The 24376-nt window shown below is 48.9% G+C and overlaps 1 protein-coding gene across 1 annotated transcript in view; it reads left to right on the forward strand.

Annotated features, from left to right (window-relative positions):
* The window catches only part of PPIP5K1 (diphosphoinositol pentakisphosphate kinase 1), a 45025-nt gene extending 21205 nt beyond the window's left edge, over positions 1-23820 (forward strand). Inside the window, exons 22-29 of the mRNA XM_009884546.1 lie at positions 670-786; positions 1109-1273; positions 2334-2424; positions 7520-7642; positions 14194-14373; positions 21217-21354; positions 21788-21901; positions 23129-23820. Of these exons, the coding sequence (XP_009882848.1) occupies positions 670-786; positions 1109-1273; positions 2334-2424; positions 7520-7642; positions 14194-14373; positions 21217-21354; positions 21788-21901; positions 23129-23820 (1620 nt within the window). The remainder of the gene's footprint in view (positions 1-669; positions 787-1108; positions 1274-2333; positions 2425-7519; positions 7643-14193; positions 14374-21216; positions 21355-21787; positions 21902-23128) is intronic.
* Positions 23821-24376: the final 556 nt, after the last annotated feature.

Raw genomic sequence — 24376 nt, forward strand, 5'->3', positions numbered from 1 at the left:
TAGGGTCAGAATCTGCTATTCACAGAACTGATGTGGGATTCTAATGGCAGAAGTGAAATATTTCCTCGTGCTGTTTGTGGAGAAAAAAAAAAAAAAAAAAAAAGTCTGAATAGAGCTCTTAGTAGTCGTGCAAATCTGTCAGTAAGTAGAGGTGGTGAAACTTTTGGGTTTATGTCATTAGTGCCAGATACTGTAAAAGTTCTGGCTTCCTTTTAAAAAAAAAAATACAAAGAATTGATATTAGAGGCAGTTACTTAAGTCTTGGAATGACTGACTAAAGGTCCCGGAGGGAGCCGATCTCTCCCTGCCGCAGCGTGTGCTGGTTTTGCCACAGGAGTGGATGGGAGGGGGCTGTGTTTTAGGTTTGTGTATATATATATATACACATATGGCCCATTCTGTTTTGGTCCTCTGGTGGCTGTTGTCACAAAATAACAATAATCTGAATGCCTCAGCTTTGTGCTGATAAGGGCTGTCCTTTTGGATGAAACAAACCTAGAGCCATTATGTTCATGGTTTCTCGTTGCTTCCGCTTTCCTTCCAAAAGGATGCGCTTGGGATGCGTGCTGCACGGGCATGGCAGGGCGGCCCGGGTCCAGACCACCGCCTGCGCTGACAGTGGGGCTGACTTTTATTTATTCACTTATTTCCTGTGCCTCATGTTCACAGGACCCATCCTCAGAAGAGCGTTTCCATGTGGAGCTGCATTTCAGCCCTGGTGTGAAAGGCTGTGAGGAGGACAGAAGTGTGCCCACGGGGTTTGGCTTTCGACCTGCCTCCGCGGAGGTGAGCGTGCTGCCTGGGTGCCCGCTGCCCTGCCTGCGGGACATGTGGCCATCACTGGCCCCTCGGGCACCCTGGGGCTCTGCCAGGCTCTGCTGCCGGCCCACCTCCAGCAGCAAATTTGCCTCTGGCCTTTCCCTCGCACCCACGGGCTGTGAGCAGGTCACCTTCCCTGCCTAACTCCGAGGGCTTGTTGGGGCAGGCTTTGGGAATGCTGGCGTCCTCCTGAGCTCCGCAGAGCCGGGAGGTCCAAGGCTGGAGTGGGTACCTGGGCAGCTCTCGCAAAGGCCACGTGTCTGCAGGTGTCGATGTTTCCTTACTGCAGAATGAGGACAAGAAAGCAGACCAAGGCAGCCTGGAGGACCTCTCCAAGGAGAAGGGTGTTGATGAGCCAGACCGTGCACAGCAAAGGTCTCCGCAGCCTTCCGAGCCCGTCAGCCTTCAGCGGAGATCACCACTGATCAGGAACAGGAAGACGGGGTCCATGGAGGTAACAATGCGATGGGTGCCCTTGGTTGTTCTAGTGAAAGTCTTTTGCTTGGTTTTGGTTTCCTGGCATTCCTTTTAACGTGCCAGTGTTTGAGTTGATTCTGGGAAAGGATCTGCAGAAGTTAAAGAGGGATTTGTTGTAAGGCAGACCTCCCAGACTACTCCTCCCTGAGGAAGGATAGGGGGAACACAGGTCAGAGGAATTGATGAGTAAGAGCAAATAAGGAAACACTTGAGAAACACAAGAGGTATTTGGATTACGTGCTCTGTAGAGACATCAGTGTAACAAGCTACGAGATTGCATGCAACATCTTCCCCCAGCCACGGAGACATCTTTGCCTTCCCTTAGACTCCAGCCTTTGCCTCGCACAGTTCAGTTCCACACTTTTTGTTCCTGTCTCCCATTTAAGATCTCAGGCAAATTGGTGGGTTTATGACAGAGTGCTTGAACTGTCAGGGTTTAGAACTGTCCCATTCACTGATCTGCTAAAGAAACAAAGATTGATTTTGCTGTTCTTCTGTCCTTCAGGGTGGTCAGCTTCACAGCCAGCAGGTGGCCAGCATCTTCAAAGTGCTCTAGAATTGCCCCTCCTTTTGCAGGGGTTTCACAGGCATTTTTGCTATCTGTTTTCTGAACCAGTGAAAGTAGAGTTAGGGCTTGAGATATTTGTTAGCTGGCTTACGTCTCTGTGTCACTCATGATGTAATCTTTGCATGCAGCACTCGGGGGCTCTTTGCAAGAGGCGCATACTAAGTTAAAGGGGATTTACCTTCCTGCTGCTAAAGGAGGAAGTCTATGTCCCAGTGATCCCAGCAAGAGTCTTGGGAGACAAGGAGCTCAGTACACGAGTCCCTTCTTCTCCACTGTTCCACAACCCAACACAAACTTGAAATTAAAACTGAGCGCCACAATCTTAGCATATGAGTATCTTTACGCGTCTTGAAAATTGTGATTTCAAGGAAAAGGCCTACTTTTCTTTACCTTCAATTGATGTTTAAAGGCTTTTGAGACCAGTGGCTAACTTAGAACATGACACTGATTATACTGTCTGTCTTTGCAGGTGCTATCTGAATCTTCTTCCAAGTCAGGAGGTTATCGCCTCTTCAGCACTTATTCCAGGCAGTCTTCTGAGATGAAGCAAAGTGGCTTAGGTACTGTACTTGACCTGTAACCAGCCTGCTCGCCTGTACCTCTGTGTTTCTGTGGGCATCTGTCTGTCTCTCCACATACACATCTGGCTTAAGTTCCTTGTCTGTCTCTCTGTGTGTATTATGTCTTCTTTTAGTGTTATTGTTTAGACCACTGTAGAGACTATCTTACTGTATTTCCTTTTGTGTATGATCTTCTCCTTCAGCTTCTAGCAGCAGAAGATGCACTTTTCATCCTTTATAGTATGGGAGCAACAGAGCAAGCTACATACTTGCAGGTTGGCTTTCTGGTTCCATGTTGCTATCATTTGTTGTACCACTTCTGAACTTAGTAGGAAGAGATGATTTTAGTGCTTTCTGTTCTGCAAAACAGTAGTTTACATGCAAAGCTGCTCTTTGTGTAAGACTATTATATTTCTACATTTGCTTCATAAAGATCTCTTGTATGGAACAGATCTGTCATCTGCAACGCTGTTTGACAGCTCTCTAATTGAGCTGGAATCCTTGGTTGGACATTCTTTGCATGGTAGCTGGAAAATAATATTTTGGGGCAATTGGGGTTCTTTGCCTGTCCTTGAGAGTACCATTCTTGCCATCCTAACCTAAACTACGTCTTAATAGTTGAAATTCTTCCTGGAATATTTTTGCTAAAGCAAGATCTATTTGGAAACTGAAAAGCTGTCTTTGCTGTCATGAGGTTCAAAGATAGCTGTGAAACCTAGATCTTGCAGATGCCTAATAAGCGCCAGGAGGTGGAAATACCAAAGTTATGCCCACTTTCTTTTTCTTTAAAACCATTTTTGCATTATGGCGTGGCCATAGACTTGCAGCAGTTCTGACTCATCATTTCTTTACTCTGTTATGTGGACATCCTGCAGCCAAGAGATTTCTGAAAGGCCTGATCATTTCTTTGTCACTTTTGAAGGAGCTGCTTCTTTGGAAGCTAATTCTTACTACGTAAAGGGAATTTTCTTCAGAGTAGTTAGGAAGTATCCCTGGAGTCTGCCAGCTCTGGTCCCAGCCAGTTGGAAAAATCTTAAGAAGGAATGGCTGATGCATATAATTTTCATAAAGGCACAATAGCCTTGGCCATAGCGGGTTTTCAATGTGCTGTTTCATGTGGTGCATCTACTTACTTCTGCCTTTAACAGGCCACCTGCAAGATTAAGTAAGCTGTAATAGACCGCCTTGCTTAGGCTTGAAGAAACCTGTGGTTATTCTGTGAATCCATGTGAATCAATATGAGAATTTCTGAGATGGCACACAGTCAAGGAAGTGCATCTGCTTGGAAAACTACTGAGTACATCAAATGCTACGTGCAAACTGTCTTTGCTGTTTGGATGTCTGAGTACCAGAAGGCATGCACTCTGGAAAGCAGATATTAACGGCCTATTTACAACAGCCTTTTTTAGGTTTCTGAGGAGTGTCTGTTTTGGCACCAGAGAAGACTACTACTTTTCTGGACCCTTGAACAATACTACTTTTCCTTGACAACAGAATGTGAAATGTGATCCCAGCAGGTTTAATTTCAGGTTCTTGCCTGACTTGCCTTGCTGGGAAACCTATGCTGGTCACTCTCCCAACTGTGAAGCTCCGCAGAGACAAAAAACTTTGAGTGGGAATTGATAGACCTGATCTGTGACAGTAGTCCTCTAGCTGCATACTCAGTCCAGCCATCGTTCTTCTCCATAGAGTCTTGCAGCTGCAGGCATGGAAGGGCTGAGCAGGAGAGACCAACAAATTGTGCAACACCAGCTTGCACACTCCCTGGTTATTGGGATGTCTGTGTTTCTGTGAATTTCTCTTAATCTGAGAACCATTAAGAAGAATGATGCCTCTTTACCTGCAAAAGTCAAGCTCTTCAAGGAATCTTCCTGATTCCTTTCCTGCTTGTTTTGTAGGAATCTAATTCCTTCCCCCTTAGGATCTGAAATGTGCTCTCTCTGTGAGATACAATATAGAACTCACAGGAGTTTGAGCTTTGGCTTGAATACTTGTCTCAGCAGCTGTGCTATGAGGGGGTTCATTCAGCTACTACCTGCTGTTTCTGGGCTTTTCTGAAGTTGAGCCTATCTCCTGTTGCCTGACCTTGTCAGTGGCTGGCTGCCGTTATCTCTGGGAGAATGGCTCCTCAGGTGTAACCTCATATGTTTGGGCATGCAGGAATGGGGAGCAGGACAGAGCTCCTATAGTGACCCTGCTGCCATACCTGCCAGAATTGTGTCTTTACTGTAATTTAAAAAATGCCTTGAAATGTCTGTTTGGAAAAGGGGTGGGCTGCAGCTTGCTTTGTCCATGCAAAGTGGTGCTTTGGAGTATGCCACGTTTTTCTGGGCAGGAGCAAGTGCATTATTGTGGATTGTCTGCAATAGTGTGCATGCTTCTAGCTTGAGAAGTCTGGGAAGTGCAGTGCCTTTCTTTGCTTGCAAGAACACTTCAAAATGGGGTAAAATCACTCCTTGCTGTTTGAGCAACGGAGGTGGTGTACTGCCTGTGGGCATGAAGCTTTGTGCTGAGACTCACGTAGGGAAATAAGGGATGTCCATTGTTTAAACATCTGAAACACTGAATGTACCTCTGAAAATTAAATACACAAAAAAGATCCAGCACATACAGTAATTTCTAGCAAATGTTGCTCCATCTTAAATCCAAATTGCTAGTATACCTTTATGTTCTTCAGGATGCATGCGTGCTACAGTGGTCTCCTAGAGTTCACTGTAGACAATTTCTGTTATCCATAGAGGCATCGTTGTAAATTCTCTTCTGGCTTAAGGGTGCTAACAAAATGCCTCTGTCTACTGTAGGACAGCAGAAACACTGGGATACCCTTAGCTTAATGATTATTGACAAGAGGTTGCTCAAGATAGAAAGTCATAAAGATCTTCTGTTCCATTTTTATCTGACAGTAAATGAGTCTGTTGGGTTTTTTTGTTGTTGTTGTTGTTTGTTTTTAAGCCATGGAAGGACGATTAGGAGCATCATCCTGGCTGCTGCTTGGCAAAATTTTGTTTGCATTCTGACAGATCGCAGTTCCTACTAAGTCAGCACTGAGCTTCAATTTAAGGCATTAGGTGGAAATTTTCTAAGACTTGTGTGTCAGTCACCCTGCAGGCAAGAGTTCTTTGCCTGGTTGTCCAAGGACACGTATGTGCTAGTCTGTCCTGGGGAAAGCTACCAGCAGTGTCACTGTGGTGGAATAACTTAAGTTCAGTACATATGAGTACCTTTTCAGCCATCCCCCACTATTCCCAGGAGCAGATATCATCAACTTACACCGAGCTTACATGTGAATAGCTCAAAACTCAGGATCTGTGTGTTGTTTCCAAAGAAGCTCTGGCTAAAAAAGAGCTTTGCAGAGAAAGCGCTGAGGTTCTGAAGAGCAACAGGTGGACACGAGGCAGCAGTGTGTCCTTACACCAAAAAAGGCCAACGACGTGCTCTGCTGGATTAGCAGGAGCACAGCCATCAGGCTGAGGGATTTGGTTCTTCCCCTCTATTCACCTCTTGCAAGGCTGCGTCCTGTCCTGGGCTCCCTGGTGGAAGAGGACTGTGGATGTGGTGGGTGGAAGCCCATGAAGGGGCAGTGGAGGTGGATGGGGGTTGCAGCGCATGACCTTGGAGGAGAAGCTGAGAGAGCATCAGACCAGAAGCTGTGGGGAATGGAGACCTTAATGCTGTTCAGCCACCTAAATGGGAGGTTCCAGAGGAGATGGAGACAGGCTGTCCTCCAAGGCACCTGGTGATAGGACGGGAACGAACAGACACAAGTTGCAGCGTGGGAAATCCCAATTAGCTAGGAGGAGCAAATTTTTCACCATGAGCGTGCCAGGTATGGGAACAGGGACATCTCCTTTCTTGGAGGTATTCAAAACTTGACTGGACAAACCCTAGCAAGCTGGAGCAGGTTAGCCCTGCTGGGGCATTGGGAAAGAAGCCTCCAGAGATTCCTTCCAACCTAAATCATGCTGTGATGCAGTATTTTAGAATCAAGAGCTGCTTGCAGTATAGGCAGGATCTTTTTAACACTACTAACAGCTGCACTGTTCCAGTTAAATACTGATGGGCAGTATGTCGGGTTTTTTGCCTTGCCGGACAAGGTAGAACAAGATAACCTGCTTGTTTCTGGAAGCCTTTTGTATGTGGGAATAGTGTTGTTTTTAGCTGTTGGTATTCTCAGTACAGAATACAGCATCAAGACGGTTTAGCAGAGAATTTATAGCCAGTCAGTGGCTTTGTCTGTCCCACAGTAAGGTTTTGTCTCACTCACAATTGCTTTCCTCAGTCGAAAGAATCCCGTTTCAAATGCCCAATGTTCCCTAAATATCACATAAAGTCAAATCACTCTACAGAACACCGTGCCTTGGAGAAGCAAAACCCAGCAGCTGCCAAAGCCACCGGTATTAGGTTGCCCTCATATGCATGAGACTGTCTTGCACACCGTATTCCTCGCCATAGGGTAAGCAAAGTTCCTTGCTGTGTGCGCATCTGGTACTTTGCAAGGGTAGTTCACAGAGCAATCGGACCTACTCCGGAGTAGCAAGACATGACCAAGTGGATGTGAAATACCATCTGGGCAGCAGCTTGTGAAAGAAAGCTCTCTGGTCGCATGGCTTTCCTTTCTGTGTGACAGAGTGATTAACCCACATTTGCTGATCAACACATCAGGCAGTCCTTTCTTCTACTTGGTGTCCCACAGAAAAAGGAGCTTTCCAAAGAGAAAGGGCAGAAGAGAAGTGAAGCCCTGTGACGTGAACATCAGTGATTTGGCATCCTGGCTTTTTTGACATGAGTACGTAGATTTGCTGACTGGAGGGTGTCGAGGTGTTTCTCTTAGGCCAGGGCAAGAAAGCCAAATGGAAATAAGCCCCTGGGTGGAGTTAGGAAGTTTCCTAGTGCTGAGTTTTGGGCTACCTGTTGTGCATTTGGCACTACTGAGTTTAGAATGGGGAACAGTGCCTCCCCATGCTCCCTGGCATCATGTTTTTCCCTGGGATTGCCTGTGAAGTGGGCAGTTCATTCCTCATTCTCTGACTAACCCTGCTTTTCTGTAGTTGCATGCAGTGGAGATGTAATACTAACACCTTCCATGCCTTTCCAGGGTCACAATGCACCGGCCTGTTTAGCACCACTGTGCTGGGAGGCTCCTCCAGTGCCCCCAACCTCCAGGACTACGCACGCAGCCATGGCAAAAAGTTTGCCAGCAGCCTGACATACAAAGACGGTATGTGTGTTCCCTGTGCAGCAGGTGGTTAATTTGTGGACTTTGGTGTCTCAGGATGTGATTGAGACAAAGATTTAGACTGTGAAGAAGAATGACAGTTGAATGTTGTACGTTCATCACATCTACAGTAATGCATTTTATCATATCCCAAGAAATCCTGATCCTTGCTAGGACAAGGCAGGAGCTGACATCGTGCGAGGAGTTTTATACTGATACCTGGTATTGCTGGGGTCTGGTTTTGCTCTGACATTTTAGTACTACTTGTTGTGGAGGATTTAGTGGTCTAGATATTAAATAGGTTTGCCTTGGTGTGCAAATCCAGTGCATCACATCATCTTGCTTACCTTGGTGATCTTGCTGATGCTCAAGGAAGCTTTTGTGGAGACAGTAATCCTCACCCTACGGAAAGTGGAGGAGCCGTGGCAAAGGCAGAACAATGTGCTTGGGGTGGATAAGATGGGTGCTAGAGTAAGGCTGGACATACAGAAGAGTTTGAGGTAGCATCAGAAAGCAGGTGTAATATGCCTGAAATGCTTCAGGTAGGTGGGATACTTGGGTGAAATACTGCAAAAGGGCCAGAAGGTTTAGTTGTTGTGCAGTTCTGCAGAAGCTTCATTAAAGTTCAGCAAGACAGTCTGGTAAATGTATTTGGGTCATCAGTATAAAAGTTCCCTGATGCACATGGTGAAGGGTGTTGCCAACTGCGGACTGACCTGCCGTTAGTACTGGTGCGTTGTGCACTGAGAAGCAGAGAGAGTGTTGCTGTCTTCAAGGAAATTGGAGCACAGGGAAGGACTGAGGTATCCTGGAGGGGTTGTAGGGCTGTAATGCACAAGTGCAAGTGTCCATTGTGATCCTGATCAGAAAGGCACTCAGACTCTGTAAGTGCTGATTGACGGACCATTGAGTTGAGCAGCATTGAACGAACCGCTGCATGGATGGGATCTGCACAGCGTGCTGTGTCCTGGTTGGAAAGCCACCTAATGTTGCACAACTTGGGCTCCCCAGCATATGAGTGGATGTAAGATTATCTGTCCTCTCTTTTCCCTTTTTGCGTTAGTTCCAAAAAATGGTATTTTGCTCAATACTTTACAGTCTGAGTGCCTTTCTTACCAGGATTATAACGAACACTAGCACTGGTGGGTTACAAGGTGGGGAGATGGTTAAGGCAGTAATTTGGGGCCTTTGGGGAAAACAGCAGGTTGGTTTGTTGGGATTTTTGTCCAGTTTTGAGGCAATGAAAATGGCCTGGCAAATCAGGGGGGAAAGATGCTACCCAATTCTCAGACCTGTTGGAACCTCCTGTATGCCCTTGTACCGAGACCGTGATGTGTACTGGCTTTCTGTGCTGCTTTTTGCTGTGTGAGGGAGAACTGTGTTGCTCCTCACCTCCTCGGGGAGCTCCCCAGCACACAGCGGGCTGTGGGCGACAGAGACAGGGAGGGTGAACTGGGAGGACTTTAAATCCTACTGTACCCGTCTGAGCTGCTCAAGGCAGCAAGCGGTGGCTACAGATAGGTCCCGGAATAAGCTGATGGTGTCTGGCACGAGACAGGGGTGTGAATACCCGGAGAGCCGCTGAAAAGGCCCGCAAGGGCTCTGGCTGCTCTTCTTCCGTAACTGCAAGCAGTGGGGATCCACGGCAGCACTGATTCTCAGGGAAAAGCATCAAAGACTGCCTGCTCTGTACCCAGCTGGGACCAGAAGAGGTTCTGCACAGTCCTGGTGCTGTGCTGACGTTCTCCGTCACTGTGTTAGTAGGAGTGTGCCTGCAACTGGCTACTTGCATTCAAGGTCCAGAGCAGAGCCCCGCTGCGTTAGCCTGAATTCAGAGACAAGGTCTCTGCGTGCTGAGACGCACTTGTACCCTCAAGTACTTAAAAGGCAGACTTATTTAACTAGTGTGTGACTAACGCAGCCCAGAATTATTCATCTTGATGTTACACTTCTTTTCCATGTTTCTTAGTGTGCTATGGCACCCTATGCTACCAGCACCTTGCTGCAATAAGAGCAATCATCAGGAAGAAGCAGGGGGGCTTGGAAAAACAAGTAGGAGGCAGAGGGGCATTCAGCTTCTGGGAAAGGTAGTTTGGAATGTGAAATAAGCCCTTGATCTGCATGTTCCTGCTTAAATTAGTAGCAATGAAATGCTGAACAATGGCATTTAAACCAAACATCACTAGAGCTGAATACAGTGACGCAGCAGCTACAGCAGACTCTTGGAGTACATTTGTATCAAGACCTTTTTCACAGTCATCAGGCTAATAGTGTTTTAAAACCTTCAGATTCTGGAGCACATCTTTGCATGAACTCTTTGATATTTTTTCATGGCTGTGGTGCTTCAAGGTGTGGTGCATGGCTTATAGCACTTCATCAAAGACTTGCTCAAGTGAAGTTACAACGGCCCTTATTCCTGAAGTCTTTTTTGCTTGGGGCTGGAAGAGGAGCACTTCAGTGGGGAGTTGTGTCCCAACCTCAAGTTGAGGGAAGGTCCACTGATGGTTGTGATTTGAGGTTGCCTTGTCTGAAGCCATGGGTCCAGTAAGCTGTGTTGCAGTACCATTTAAACTGACGTGCTGTAAGGACAAGGGGCAGACATGGGGTGGAACGGAGATGGTTACCAGCTGGCTGACTGCAGCTCCAGGACTTGGACACTTCTAGGGGACTGCATGTGTAGGGAAGATTGTCATGCTCTATTTGTTGAGCTTAAAGACAGAGAAAATAATTTGTGGGGCTATTATGCTGGCAAAGAAAATTGCAGCAAGTTTGAGCGCTGGTTTAAAGATATTATTTCACCAAGTCAGTGGATGTAGCTAGAGAAGAGCAATGGGGGTGTGGAGCATAAATTGATCTGCGTATCTCCTAACCTTGGTGTAGAGGGGTAGGTGTCAGACCCTATTGACTAGGTAGGATGGACACATGAAACATGAAAGAGAAATAAAACCATTTTCTAATATTTCCTAAAAGTTCCTAAATAGCAGCAAAAAGTATGATTGGCTGGGGTCTCACATCAAATCCTACATACAGATGGTCTGATGTAGGCCATTCTTTCCCATGACAGCTGAGGATTTTCCAGAGTGGGAATAAACTGAAGTTTTCAGGCTTTTTTGGTTGTGGGTTTTTTGTTTTTGGTTTTTTTTTGTGTACAGGGAGACTAATCCATGTCTTTTAAAGCTCCTCTCCCTGCAGCCCATTAGATGCCTAGAGTCTGTCCCTGCACTGTCTCTCCGATCTGTGGTTTCTGTGGGAGAGCTTGGCCTGGCCTGGGACATGGCCAGGAGGAGCCTAAGCACCAGCCTGACGGGTGTATCCCAAAACCTCTTTTGTACTCAAATGCTTTGAGCAACAGACCTGCCTTGTAGAGGCAGGTCTTCATGGGTGTTCTGTTCGTTCCCTAACTCATTAGTTGATTTAGCTTTAAACTCATAAATAGCTCTGTTCAGCTTGCATTAAGAGGATGTTTTGAGCTGCACTTACCCATGCCAGGGCTCCTCAGTTCCTCTGCAGAACGGTTGTTGCTTTCCTTGGGCAGAGGTGAATGCTGAGAACTGTCCTCCTGCGGTGCTGCTGCTTGCTTGGCCACGTGCTCCTGTGGCTGCGAGCATGGCCTGACTGCGTCGGGCACTGGACTGAGCCCGGGTCGCTCTCGGGATGGCTGGCAGTGTGGTGGGGAGGTACGAGATACTGTCTGTGACCGCGAGAGCGTGGCTGAGGTCTCGTAGTGTCAGGGGAGACCCCGGCGGGGCAGCACGAGGGAAGTGGGGAGCCGGCAGAGTGCGACGAAGCTGAGAGACTCAGCCGGACCCACAGGCAGAGCGTGCCCAGGGTGCTGCCACAGTGCCTGTGGGAGCGTGTGTGATGGGGGTCAGGAAGACGGTGGACCTGAAAGGGTAGTTGCAAGCATGTGAAGGTCGGGGGATCCTTAGGAGCAGGCTGTTAACTGAGATGATCTGTTTTTATTTCCTCAGAGCTCTTGTCTATGCCAGCCGTAAAACGATTTTCTGTGTCGTTTGCAAAGCATCCGACTAATGGTACGTTTGCTTCCTTGATTTGACGTTCCCTCACACTTCTAACCCCATGCTCACATTCAGTTCTCTCTGCACATATTTTCCTCTCAGCCTTCTTGTGGTTTTTTTTGTGTCTGTGTATCTGGTGTCCAAACATGCTTCACCTTCCCCCATTGTCTTGTTGTGACTAACTTGTTCATTCACCCTCTGTTACTGCTCAGTGGTTGCTCTGCTGTTCCTCACGGCGTTTGTGTCCCAGGTGAAAAAGCAAGAGCAGTGGCTCTGTGAACGGACTCCTCAGCAGCCTGTAATCCCACTGCTAACATTGAGGCCTTCTTTCACGCTCCCTTTTCGGGGGGTGGGGGTCGGGGGGAGAATACCATTGAAGCTGGGGCAGGGGATATCCACTCCATATTCTAAGAGCATCAGCAGCATAGGTCCTCAGTTTCTACAATGCAGATTTGCAGGACCAAGACAAGCATAGCCTGAGGCTACCCATGTGTCACCTGGAAGAGCGCAGTCTACAGTGGGAGAGAAGGAGGTGCTAACAGCATTCTCTCTGCACATGGTATTTCTCAGCACAGTCGTCTTAGGAGTACTGGTAACCTCGTGGCCTCCTATTTGCAAACTTGTCTGTTAGGGTGGTCCCTTGGTTACTATGAGCATGGTGGTGTTGGTGGGAGTTGGCTCACCTTCCCTGCAGACGTTACCCTGGGAATGGTGTCTCTCCAGAACTTTGACTCATCTGCTGCTGGTGGACAATGCTGCCTTCCCGAGGTAGGAGGGGTTCGGCCCCACGCCGCCCAGAGTGATGTAACCTGCTTCGCTCCTGTCACGCCTGTAGCTGTGACGGGGCTTGGTAAAGAAGGACGACTGACATTGCTTGTGTTTACTCACTTTCTCTGCTTCACATTGCCACTAACCTAACAGCTGAACTGTGAGTCTTTTGAGGTCAAAGACCACTAGCTCTGTTGTAGCAGATGCCTTCAACTAGTGTTTATTATCCCAAGTCTTGCACAGAAACATTTGGAAAGGTTTGTTTCACAGCACCGCTCCTACCTCATGGCTCCTGCTGTTGAGACAAGTAAGAACCAAAGCACATCACTGAGAGATGTCAGGTTAAATATTTCTGTCTTATGTGATCAAGGCTGCTTCTGCAATCTTGTTGCTCAGTAAATACGAAAATATTCCACTCTGCGTGATCTGGAAGATGAAAAAAGTTCAGAAGACTCTTATGAAGACCAAAGTTTTGGGAAAGATGAAAGGGGAAGGGGCAGCTAAAAGTGGCTTTATTGTTTCAAATAGCTGAGGGGAACCTGTTTTCTGTGCTTGCTCGGTTTCGTTTTTCCCAGAGTGGCCAACTGCTCAATTTGTTTGTATGTCTGGATGCCATCTGAGCTCACGTGGTGTATGTCAGCAGGATGTGTTGTTCTATCTTGCCAGCAAAACCTCTACCCAGCACCAGTCTTTCCTAAGCCACACTGTAAAGCAGCTCCCCTTGCCCTGAGTACAATAAAGTGAAACTGGGCATCAGGTGTTTCCTAAGAACCCCATGAATATTTCCAGTGGCAAAGTGCTCCTTAATCAAGAAAACAAAGACAGAGGTCCAGCAGGTGTGAGCTATTTGGTCTAGGCTTGGCCCTGGTTGTAGCAGAAGGACGTTTAGCCACCTCAACCACTCGCCTGAGGACGCAAAAGCTTATTCACAGCTCTGAATCTGGATTTTCTTTCTGAAGACCTGCCTCTGTGTGGTGAAAGGGGATGGGAGAACCAGAGTAGTGGCCAAGCACAGCGTCAGGCCAGATGCTTTATGCCCTGGTCTGTGAGTCTTGGGAGCATGACTTGAGTCCTGAGGCTGTGTATGTGGAGGAGAAGACGTGCCTGCATGCTAGTATCTCGTCTGCCGTGCAAGGCTACCACAGAAGATTGCGCAGGGCTGTCCTGAGAGTCTAGAGAGGGTTGGTCATCACTTCTGTGCCCACTCTGTTCCTCCCCACTCTGAGCAGTGTGCTCTCAGTCGAACCCTGCCGTCCCCAGCATCCCTTCCACAGCCTCCAGCCGCCTGGCGCGGGGCTGTTGCTCTCTCCCATGCACTGAAGCGGCGCTCTGCGTTTGGATGTGGGACTCCAACGCTCTGTTGGCAGTCGGGATTTCTTGTCTCAGCTGGGGGAGGGTGCGTGTGGGCCCGACATTCTTCTCTAGCCAAACCTGAGCTGTGTTGGAATTGGCACGTGTCCTAAAATGTATTGGCTTGTCAGACTTTGACTGACAAAGATGAAACCTGCTCAGGGGGTGCTCCTGTGCTGCAGCTGCCTTTGGCCGAGGCTGGGCCGGGGGGAGGCTGGCCCACTGCAGAGACCTGTGTGGATCTGGGGATGTTCCTCACCCGCTCGCCGCGGGAGGGATGGGGCTTCGGTGTGTGGTGTGGGTCTTGCCCACCCGGTGGCCCTGGTGCTGGCAGCTCCGTCCCCACATCTCCACAGCGTCTCTATCCCCGGCTGCACCTGTCCCGCTCCTCTCACTCTCTGGCCCCCTTTCCTCCAGATGCATTTGAGCACCACCACGTTGCCCAGTTGCTGCGCCGGTTTTCCTCTGACTATGCCACGAACCGGAACATCTCCCTGGATGCTGCTCTAGCCCATCACCTCCAGCAGTGCTCCTACCACCTGCGCCTCTTCAGGAGCTGGCTGATCTCAGGGCAGGATGACTTGGAGTGTCTTTACGGTACTGCACGCTGCAGCTGCCTTGGGCACGTGCTCTTGTAGCTGAGCGGGGACCACTGTCTGCTTGAGAATGCAAAGTATGCTTTGCTTCTAAAAAAGGAAAGCATTTCCCTCACCGCATCCCTCAAATCTCTGGGCTGCTGCTGCAGCGAGCTGTGTGGGCTGTTGCACCCGGCAGTTTTGGAGCCTTAGGCAGTAGCGGTCCCATACGGAGCCAGAGCTCTTCATGTGGCTGTAACGGTGCTCTCTCCATCCTTGGCAATTTTTCGTTGCCTTCTTCCTTTAGCCAGGGTAAGCCCTTCAGCTTCCTTCAGGCTAGGTGCGATGCCCTGCCAACACGACACCCCTATGCAGGTGTCAGTGGGGCGCTGCGAGGGGTTCCATTGTTAATGGAGGGACCAAAGTGTACGAGTATGGGAAGAAAGAAGATTAAGGAGACGCCACAGCTGATCACGTGCAGAGTGAACTTGCTGTGGAAATTTTGGGGAAGTGAGTGTTTGTGGGACTGTATTGTTTCTAGCGAGACCAAGTTAAGGTAGGGTAGAAACTGAGCTGCTGTGTGGCTGCATTGCATGGCATCTGTTTTGCCGGTTAGGATCTTCGCAGCGTGCCACGTCTCTGGTGGGAAGAGGTAGGCGATTTCAGTATTGAATCTAGATGTTAGAAATCAAAGCTTGCTACTGGTTCTCTGATGTTTTTCAGCCTCTGGCACAGATGGGAAGTCTGGTGCATTGAGGTCCCAGTGCTTCTAAGACAAGCAGAAGGATTCCTCTCGGAGAGGGGCAGCTAGCTGGGGCCAGCTGCTCGTGTTTACCTTGCACCATAAAACCTGCCTGGTGCATGCGGCTTGCTGAGCTGTGTGGTGTGATGCATGGACCTCCTTTCTCACTCAGACCCATAGGTGAAAGGGACAGGGACAGTATAGCTTTTCATGTAGGGAAGCAACGGGATCAAGCGCTTTCAGAGCCTGGAAAAGAGAATTTTTCTTACACAGTCTGTTTTTTCTTGATACGGCCCTTTCTGTCAAGTGGACCATTTGGAGATGGCAGTTGCTTTTCGTATATAATTAGGACAATCCTCAGTCTCCTAGCAACAAATACTAAAAAAGAGCAAAACTGCTTCAAGGGAAGAGGTGCTGGAACACAGCAGATTGCTTCAAAGCCCAGGCTGAGCTTCCCCTGCTGCAGATCGCAGCCATCTCCTGTGCACACCGGTAGGGAGAGGAGATGAACTCAGTGCTTTGGGCAGCGATACGCCAATATTGCAGCACGGTGCTGGGTTGTGCAGCTTGCCCTAACCCAGCCAAACGTACGGGTTATGTACTGCAGCAGGTTATGTACCTTCCTGTGTGGAAATCACATCTCTGCAATCAGTGAGTTCATTCTTGCTGTTTTCTCAGTCTGTTGTCAAACCCCCAGTTAATTAGCGTGTCCTGCTGGGGTTCTCCTCAGAGCAGACGTGTCTCCAGTCTCTGTAGCTGACAGCTCAGCTTCCCCCTCTTGTGAAAACTACATACTCCTATCCTCTCTTTCTTGGCTTGCAACTGTACTCCTATCCACACAAAGAAAAGATGAAGTAAAAGATAGAACCAGGGAGTTAAAAGTACGCATTTGGCATCCATAGTTGGAAAGATCAACGGTGACCCCTGAAGCAATCTGTCTGGGAACCTGTGCTTATCTGTGTGGTCACAGCTGGGAACGAGTGTGAAGTAAGTTCACGTTGGTAATGAGTTACAGTGGTAGTGAAGCCAAAAGTCAGCTGTGAAGGAACAGAGAATGAGGCTGTGATAATGAGCAGGCAGTGAAACAGCAGGGGATGCTCAGTGTAACTCAACTTAAATGACAAGGGGAAACAGCCTCGAATTCTTATCTAAAATGGTGGGCTCTGATCTGACCATCACCACTTGGGACGATGTGGAAAAGGTAGAAATTTGCAGTCTGGGAAAGATGTTTGTGGTAGTGGTCGGAGTGGGCTGGGGAGCAGTGGTGGGGATCTGCAGTTCAATGTCTGCTCCAGTACAGGAGATGGGGGGTTCTAATGGAGTGAGTTAGAGGCAGCTTCAGACAGAAGTGATTTTTTTTCCATGCAGAGTGAAACTCCTCACCATGATACACGGGGGTGTTTGGAGCTTAACTGAGTTCAAGGGGAGACTGGAGAATATGGGTGAGATGCATCAGGTTCAGAGCAGCTCTGAGCTGCTGGTCACTGGAGTTTGGGGGACTACTTGGGGGAAGAGGCCCTACGTGCTGTCTAGTCTCGTACCCCTTCATTCATAGCCGCTTCTGGCACTGTGGGCAGAGAGGTGCTGAACTAGCATAGACCTTCAGGCTGACTGGACAGGCTTAAATTTAGAAAGGCTGGTTAGCAAAAATCCCAGCTCATGTACGTATCATGTATGCGTATATAAACACATACAAATACACGTGTGGCATACTGGAGTTCCCCCAACAGAAGAACGCTGGGCTGACCAAGCATGTTGGAGAGGAACTTGCTGAGTGTGCTTTCCCCACGCCCCTCAGAATCTGTGCTGAGACTGGGCAAGTGCTTCTTTACTCCAGAAGAGCTGACATACAGACCTTTGGCGTACAGACCTATTGGGGATGTGCCAGGTCTGCCTGGTGCCTGTGGGATCTCCGTTAGAAAGGACATGGCTCCCTCTCCACTCCAATGGAGAGTTCACAACTGGAGAGCTGGGTAGGAACTCAGCAATTTCTGCTAATCACATCATGTGTAGTAATGTTCAGAACTCTCAGGCAAAAATATAATACACAAAAAGGTTTGCTTTGGACCAGAAAGACTTCTCACCTGAGTCTTCCTGGATATCTGTCTGTTGGCTGACAGCAGCTTGGCTGCTTTCTACTCGTCAGCCTGCTGCAGCAGCACGTACGCTCTCTCTTTTCATGAGCCCACTCTGCCAGTAGAGAAGCTTGCCGTACTTGGGACCTCAGCTCAATCCTGGTAAAGCTGAGGAACATGCTATTTGGACTACCTGAAGACTGCTCTGCTGCCTCCCAGATGATCTGCTGAATTACCAGCTGAGGGATAATCACACCGACACTGATTTCATTCCGGGGGGGTGCATGTGTTCCATATGAACTCAACTTTCCCAACTCATATTACACAGTGTGCTTTCTTCTTGTCTCTCTGGGGCATACACAGAATTTAGGAAACTTTGTGTTACCTTGATTCAAATTGGATGCTTCCTCTTAACGAACTGGTATTTATTTCCTCTCAAGGGTTTAGATTCCTGCAGTAATCAAGAAGGTGCAAATAAATTCAAATCTTGTTTTCTCCCTTGTTCTTCCCTTTTCCCAGTATAAAAATCGGCTTCTTTTACTTCTGCTGCTAATGCCTTTGGTTGAATTTTCTATCAGACCTCAGGATGACCGAAGGAAGTATAGCTGAATGGATGAAAGTACCTGTTACATCTGCAGTGGCAGAGCTGTAGGGTAACACAGCATATAGGGTTCACTCAGAGATCTGTAACGTATTTGCTTGGCGTTCAAGCCACATAATCATAAAGTAGGTGTTGGCTATTCAGAATTTATCATTGTGTAGTCCAGGTAAAAAGGTGGCGCTTCTTGACTCTTTCTTTGAGGTCATCTGCTGAGAGATAGCTGTTCACGGGAATTGTGTCCGTGTGTTCCTACTGCCTGCTGGAGCCTCCTAGAAATCTGGGATTCTCTGCTTTAGACAGAAGATGTGAGATAGGTGCAGGTCTACATTTGCTTTATATGATACAGTGCGGTAGGTGATCTCTGCAAAAGGGTCCTTATACCCAAATCACCTTCTTAATACTCTTAGGAACTGTTGTATGTCGGTACCAGGCAGCTCTGAAACAGTCTCACTCCAAGGGGATGGTCACTTCCTGCTTGAACATCTTGAACACTTCTTCATAAACCATGATTATGCTGAACAGACTCTGACAGTGTGCAGTAAAGTGTGCACATGCCACAACGTGAATCTCCGGGGAGAAGAGCTCAAACTGGAACACAGTTAACTCAGCTGTAATGGCCATTCTCTCTGCTGCGGTGTCAGGATGCTGCTGCGTTAATGATTCAGAGTGGAGACTCGCCCATAGCTGCTCCCCCACATCACACGCGGTCCCCTTGGACATCCAAAGTATTACATACTCAGCAGGCTACACTGCCTTGTGTATCTTAAGTTTTTTCCCATAACCAAATCGTGTTTTCTTTACTCTAACAGATGGTTTCTTCCTATTTTAAGGAACAAAATTTTTGGAGATGTAACCACGCTGTATGCCTTGCCCGGAGAAGATTACAGTTCACTTTGGGATTCATTTTTAGGTACTCCGGTCTGCAGACCCCAGCCGGGTGCCTCTCCCTGCAGGGCAGCGCTCACTCTGGAGGAAGCAGTTGCCCTCTGCGCCCCTAATGCAGCCGGTGTAGCCAAACTTGTACGAAATGAAAAATGAAACTGGTTTGTCTGTGGGCTGCTGTTTGACTTTGGTACAAAATGAATGGAATTCTGTCTAATTTCCTGCGGTGTTGTCTGCATCGCAGACTCCTGCCCTGCAGGCCCCAGGACAAAGTTTCGGGCAGCAGCAGCAGTAGCCCCGCGTCCCGCACTGGGTGACTGACCGGCTGGAAAGGTTCCTGCGGTTTGCAGTCACGCTTCATTTTTGTTGCCCCTTCCCGAAGATGTTGGTTCTTGGCTAAATGTGTGTGGTGCAGCAGTGGTCAGAGTCTTCTCTGGGGACTGCGGCTGCTGCTGTGGTACAGGTGAGGATGAGGGTCTGCAGTAACTTCTGCTTTGGCTCTGCTGTGGTGTGAGACTGCCGCTGTCGGCCTCTCCCCAGCAGCTGAGCAGATCAGGGGAGGTGTGCAGGGAAGAGAGCTGCCGTGTACAAATGGGAGGGATTCCCTAAGAATAGTAGTGCTTTGCCTTGAGGCAGTAAATTTTTCCTTTTTCTGTACTTGCCTGAGACCAGTTAAGTGACGTGGTGCTGAGCAGAGCTGTGCAAGCGGGCATTTGGCACTTTGGGGATATTGTGTATCATTTCACATCAGCAGCGTTGTCAGTGTTCCATGTTTCCTTTAATGTTGGACCTCTCATTTCCTCTTTTTATCAGAGGAGCGCCCAAGCACTCAGATCCCCATCAGTGCCTCCAGTCTATCTTGTAACTGCATTGCTTTGCCCTGTCTTATATTCAAACTTCTTCCCTTTTTCTCTGGAGACCCCAATAGCTGAGTCAACTTTGGCCCCTCTTATTCTGTTGTGAAGTGACCTTAGCCTCATACAATGCTCCTGTCTCCATGCAGCTGTTCGTTAAGTCTTGCCCTCACCCTTTTCCTTTAGCTCTGTCTCTCAGCATGCCTAGTAGAAAATAATGAAGGGATACTCTTCCTTATTCAGCCCTTCCACTCTGAGGACTTCTCAGCAAGTGACAGCGGAGTGTGGTATTTTTCCTGTGTCTTACATTCCTTTGACCTAGCCAAGGATTTGTTACCCTTCATGTCTTGAACGGGTGTTTGTAGGCCCTTTGTGGCATGGATAACCTCTCTGCACTGTCTGGAGGGTTCTTTGTCTCCAGTAGCTGTTATGGCAGTGGATGTCTGTGCAGCATTGCAAACCGTTGATGGTCTGGTCTGCAGCCTCCTCACACTGCATATGGATTCACTCTAAATTCACTGCTGGCTCATGCTCCTTGCCTCTTGCAGAACTGGGTTAGGTGGGCAGACTGGAGCAGAGACTGTCCTGGAGGTGACTGGAGCAATGACGACACTTAGCAGATAATCCAGGTGCTCTAGGTCTTCTCCTTAGGTGCTGCCAAGCTGCAGGGATCAGTTTTGCCCTGCCGGTGTGCAGGGCAGCAATGCTGACACAGCAGTGCGTCAAGAGCTGTTGTACTTTTTGCATTTCAGAGTCATTTTCCTTCTCCATAGGAACAGACCCAGTTCCTTCCCAGGGTCTTTCTGAGCTCCTCGGAGGGAGCTGGGGGGTCCTGGAATGGGAAGGCTAAGCTTAGGAGGTTCAGAGGCCTTTAAACTCAAAAGACGCAGAGCGGAGGAGACCTCATTCCCGTATGCCCAGAGACTCATTTGTTTCTTCCTTGCTGCTCTGACAGTTCCAGGTTGGCATGGTGCCACAAAGCATTGCCACGAAGCTGCGATGAAGAGGAAGATGCTTTGCCGTAATACGCCGCTGGCTTGAGTAGCAACGAATTTATTGTGAATGGTTGTGATGCAGCTTAGCTCTGAGCAAGTGTCCTAAATGTTGAGATGCCCACTTCTACTAACCCTGGGTTTGCTGGCAGTGAAGTCTTGTTAAGGGGACTAATAATTCAAACTGTTGCCCAGCCGTTCCTTGGGAGACTGTTGGGTGTTCGCAGGGGGTCTGCTGCGAGGGGGAGGTTCTGCTGCTCCCTGCCGTCATCGCAGTGTGTGCTGCCTTGCGGACGGGGAGAGGGTGGGCTGCGTCCCAGGCTGGGGTGTCACCAGTGATGGGAGTCCTTCCACAGAAATTCTGTTGACTTCACTCAAATTCTGTTTAGCTTCTGTGAAGTGTGAGGCACTGTGCCAAGTTCTCCATTATAACCATATATTTTAGTAAAAGGGTCACAGGTTGCAGCAAACACAACTGCTGCCAGATACGTTTCCTCCTCTTCCCCCTCCTTCTGCGTGTGCCTGGATGCTTGCTTTCAGGTCTGTTATTGCATGTGGTTGCCTAGTGGTGATTTTCTTGGCCTAGAAGAGGTGACCTTAGGCCTGAGTGTGCCTGTTGTTTGATTCCCAGACTGCCCAGCTCCTTCAACCATGAGTGGTCCTGCATGGGTTTAGGTTGCTGTTTGCTCTATTCACCTTCTGATTGGGTTTCTTTCCAGGTTTTGAAGGCTGTTCCATGGTTCCCACCATTTATCCCCTGGAGACGCTGCACAACTCCCTCTCTTTGCGACAGGTCAACGAGTTCCTGACAGCTGTGTGCAGGAGTTGCAGCGAATCGCATGTCCAGTCTACCGCAGGTACTGGTGAGGTGGGCTTGTCTCTGGGTAAGCCAGAACAGAGTGGAGGCAAGGAGACCTTTTGGTCTTTTACATTATCGGGACAGATCAGCCTGACGGGACTGGAAATAAACGCTGTCTCTGAAACTTGTTCCAGGGTGTTCTAGCCCAGGAGCGAGCTCTGGGATCCAGCTCAGAGCCATTCTCGGCCACTTAATTGAGAGACAAGTAAGCGGCCAGGTCTGTCTGTGGTTGATACATACGGTGATGTGGATGCAAACTCCAGCTTGGGAAATCTTAGCCTCATATTCCCAGGAGCTGAGGGACAGGCATGGCTCTTAACTTGCACTGTTCTTGAGCTCTTCCCAGAGTGCCTGCTCATGGCTGCTGGGCTACGAGCCATTCCTTTATGTCTGTCTGAATATTACTGATCTGTGTACTTTTTTTCTTGAAGCTTTGTTTGATTCAATGATCGGCAGCCAGATATCAGGAGACCCCTTTATGTCCCAGCGAATCCTGTCATCATCCTCTTTGCCTTTGCGCCAGCGTTCGGATAAGCCCCCTTGGTGTGAGTGCACTCCCTTCTTGATCGGGGTGAACGTCGGGGTGAGGGAGGGAAGCAAAAGGTGCCCAGTGGGGGCGTTGGGATCGGTGCACAGGGTTTCTATGCTCTGCCCTTGAAGCAACAGAAACAGAGAAGCAAAATAAGTGAAAGGAAAGTAGTCGTGTACCCTGTGAAAAAAGCTTCCAAAGAAAGATGCAAAAAGGGACTCTGTAGTATTGTATATCATGGGGACATCTGTTGTTGGGTGGGTGCTGTCTCTCCAGACATCCTCTTTGCTCTAGGACACGGAGGGCCTGAATGCACCTCATTTTCATCTCAAGTTTTGTGATTCTCCATGGCATGTGGCCAACTCAGTCCTAGCACATGGAAATGCCTCCCTTTCCTAACCAGCCATGTACATGCTGCACCCAGAGCTCTGTATAGGACAGGCCATCGTTTAGTTCTTCACTTACAGCTCGTCTGCAGCTCCTGGGCCTCACTTGTCACAGTCTGTGCAGAGCTGGTGTCTGTCGCTAGTCCGCTTTGCAGATCTGACCAGAAATCGAAGGGGACGGGGTTAGCCAGCAGTTGCACAGCGAGTGCCTTAGTGACACAAGTCGAGGTTGCCACAGGAAGAGCAGTCCTAATCTTCTCCTGGCTTGCACTCCTTATGCCAGCAGTAGCGTGTGTCTGTGCAGGTATCAAGGTCAGGGAACTGATCTGACTGAAACCAGCTATTTAATCCTCCCTCCGTTATTGGATTAGATATAATCTAGATCTGTTCTCTAGTTTTGCTCATTGTACAGTATAAGGCAAGAATAAGCATTAGTGGAATAGCAGTATTTCTTCTTCCACTGGTGACTCTAGCTCAGCATTCAGGGATTGTGTGTGTCAGGAGCCAAGAGGAGCAAAGTTGAAACTGAAAGTGTTCCGTAAAAATGAGAGAATGAAAGAAACCGCTTTTCAGCTCAAAGCCCAGCATCCCATTTCACATTTTGCTCTATAAGACAACAGAATCCACTCTTGGCTGTATAACAAGATGTAAGTGTGGTGTTTATGCTTGGGTTTTCATCAGCTGAGCTGCCAGAAACACACCTAAGAGCAGCACCAAGGCCTGCCAGGTTGCATGGCATGTAGATGACCTCAGTCATTGCTTGTAGAACTGTGGGACTGCAGCAGCTTGGGTCTGCCCAGGCTTTGGGCTGGGGAAATATCAACTAAATATTTTAAGATTTTTCTTCCTCTTTGCAGACAGCAGTGGCCCCTCCAGTACTGTCTCCAGTGCAGGCCCATCCTCCCCAACCTCTGTGGACAACTGCGCTCGTTTCAGCTTCACTGAGAAACTTTCCATCAGTCCCCCCAAAACTGAGGAGCAGCTGAGTGGCCAGTCCCCTGAGCAAGGAGAGAGGCAGCCTCCAGCCAGGGGGCCTGAGCTGGAGATGGGAATGTCTGGGTTGTCAGTGGTGGAGCCAAGTGCCCCAGAGACCCTGACCTGGGATAAGTGTCCAGAGCCGGGCAGGGTCCTGGAGCTGTGCAAGGAGCTGGCAGAGGAGGACTCTAACCCAGAGGAGAAGAGCATGGTGGAGCTGGATGAAGAAGAATCAGCTGGGGAAATGTTAGAGCCGAGTAACACGGGGAGCCCAAAGTGTGGTGCAGGGTCTGATACAAGGCTGGCTGGGGAGAGGGTGAAGCCAGGTGAGTGGTATGCAGCGGGAATGACTGGTCTGGATCAGTCGGGGCTGTCCAAGAAGATCCTGGTGCCCTGTGAAGAGGAGCTGGTGGGAGAGGTGCTGGACCCAGAGCGTATGGGTAAGGAGCAGGTGGCGGACAGTGCTCTGTCAAGTCAGCTTCTGTCTGGTCACCCATGCCAGGAGCAGCCACTGCCTCCTGAGGAAAGCGTGGAGGAGCTGCAAGCGCTGTGTCAGGAGGATCAGCAGAATTAGCGGCTCACTAGACAGTACAATGCAAGCGCTTCTAGCCTGGAGGCAGCCCAGCTTCTTGCACAGCACCTCATGCAGCTGGCTGTCCACAGCCCAGAACAAGCCATGTCCCAGGGCCACAGGGCTCTGGGGTGTGGAAGATTCTGCTCTGCTCCTCCACAAGCCACCTTTTTGCCATTTGGCAGGCGACAGTGCCCCATCTGCCTTGTTAAATGAACAACAAATGCAGCACGGCACCTCCATGGAGCAGGGACATGGGGCTGCATTGGTGTCCCAAGGGCGGTATGGTCGCCGGGACAGCAGAGTTAGAGGATTGGTACAGCCAAGGCTTTTGGGGTGGCAAGTCCAAAAGGGACAGATGCTGCCTTGAGATTTTTTTGGCCCGTAGCCTTTAGGGAAAGGCATGCTGGGCCCAACCACCAACCTCCTCTCTGTTCCTTCCTTCCTCTCTCAATTCCCACCACTGGCCACCAAGAACAGGTCCAGTGAGTCCATGGCAGAAGGACTAGGAGAAGCAGAAAGCATTTTGGATGAGTGTGTGAAGGAGAGTAATGAGGGG

Source organism: Charadrius vociferus, unplaced genomic scaffold (genome assembly GCF_000708025.1).
Source record: "Charadrius vociferus isolate BGI_N301 unplaced genomic scaffold, ASM70802v2 scaffold750, whole genome shotgun sequence".
Classification (NCBI taxonomy): domain Eukaryota; kingdom Metazoa; phylum Chordata; class Aves; order Charadriiformes; family Charadriidae; genus Charadrius; species Charadrius vociferus.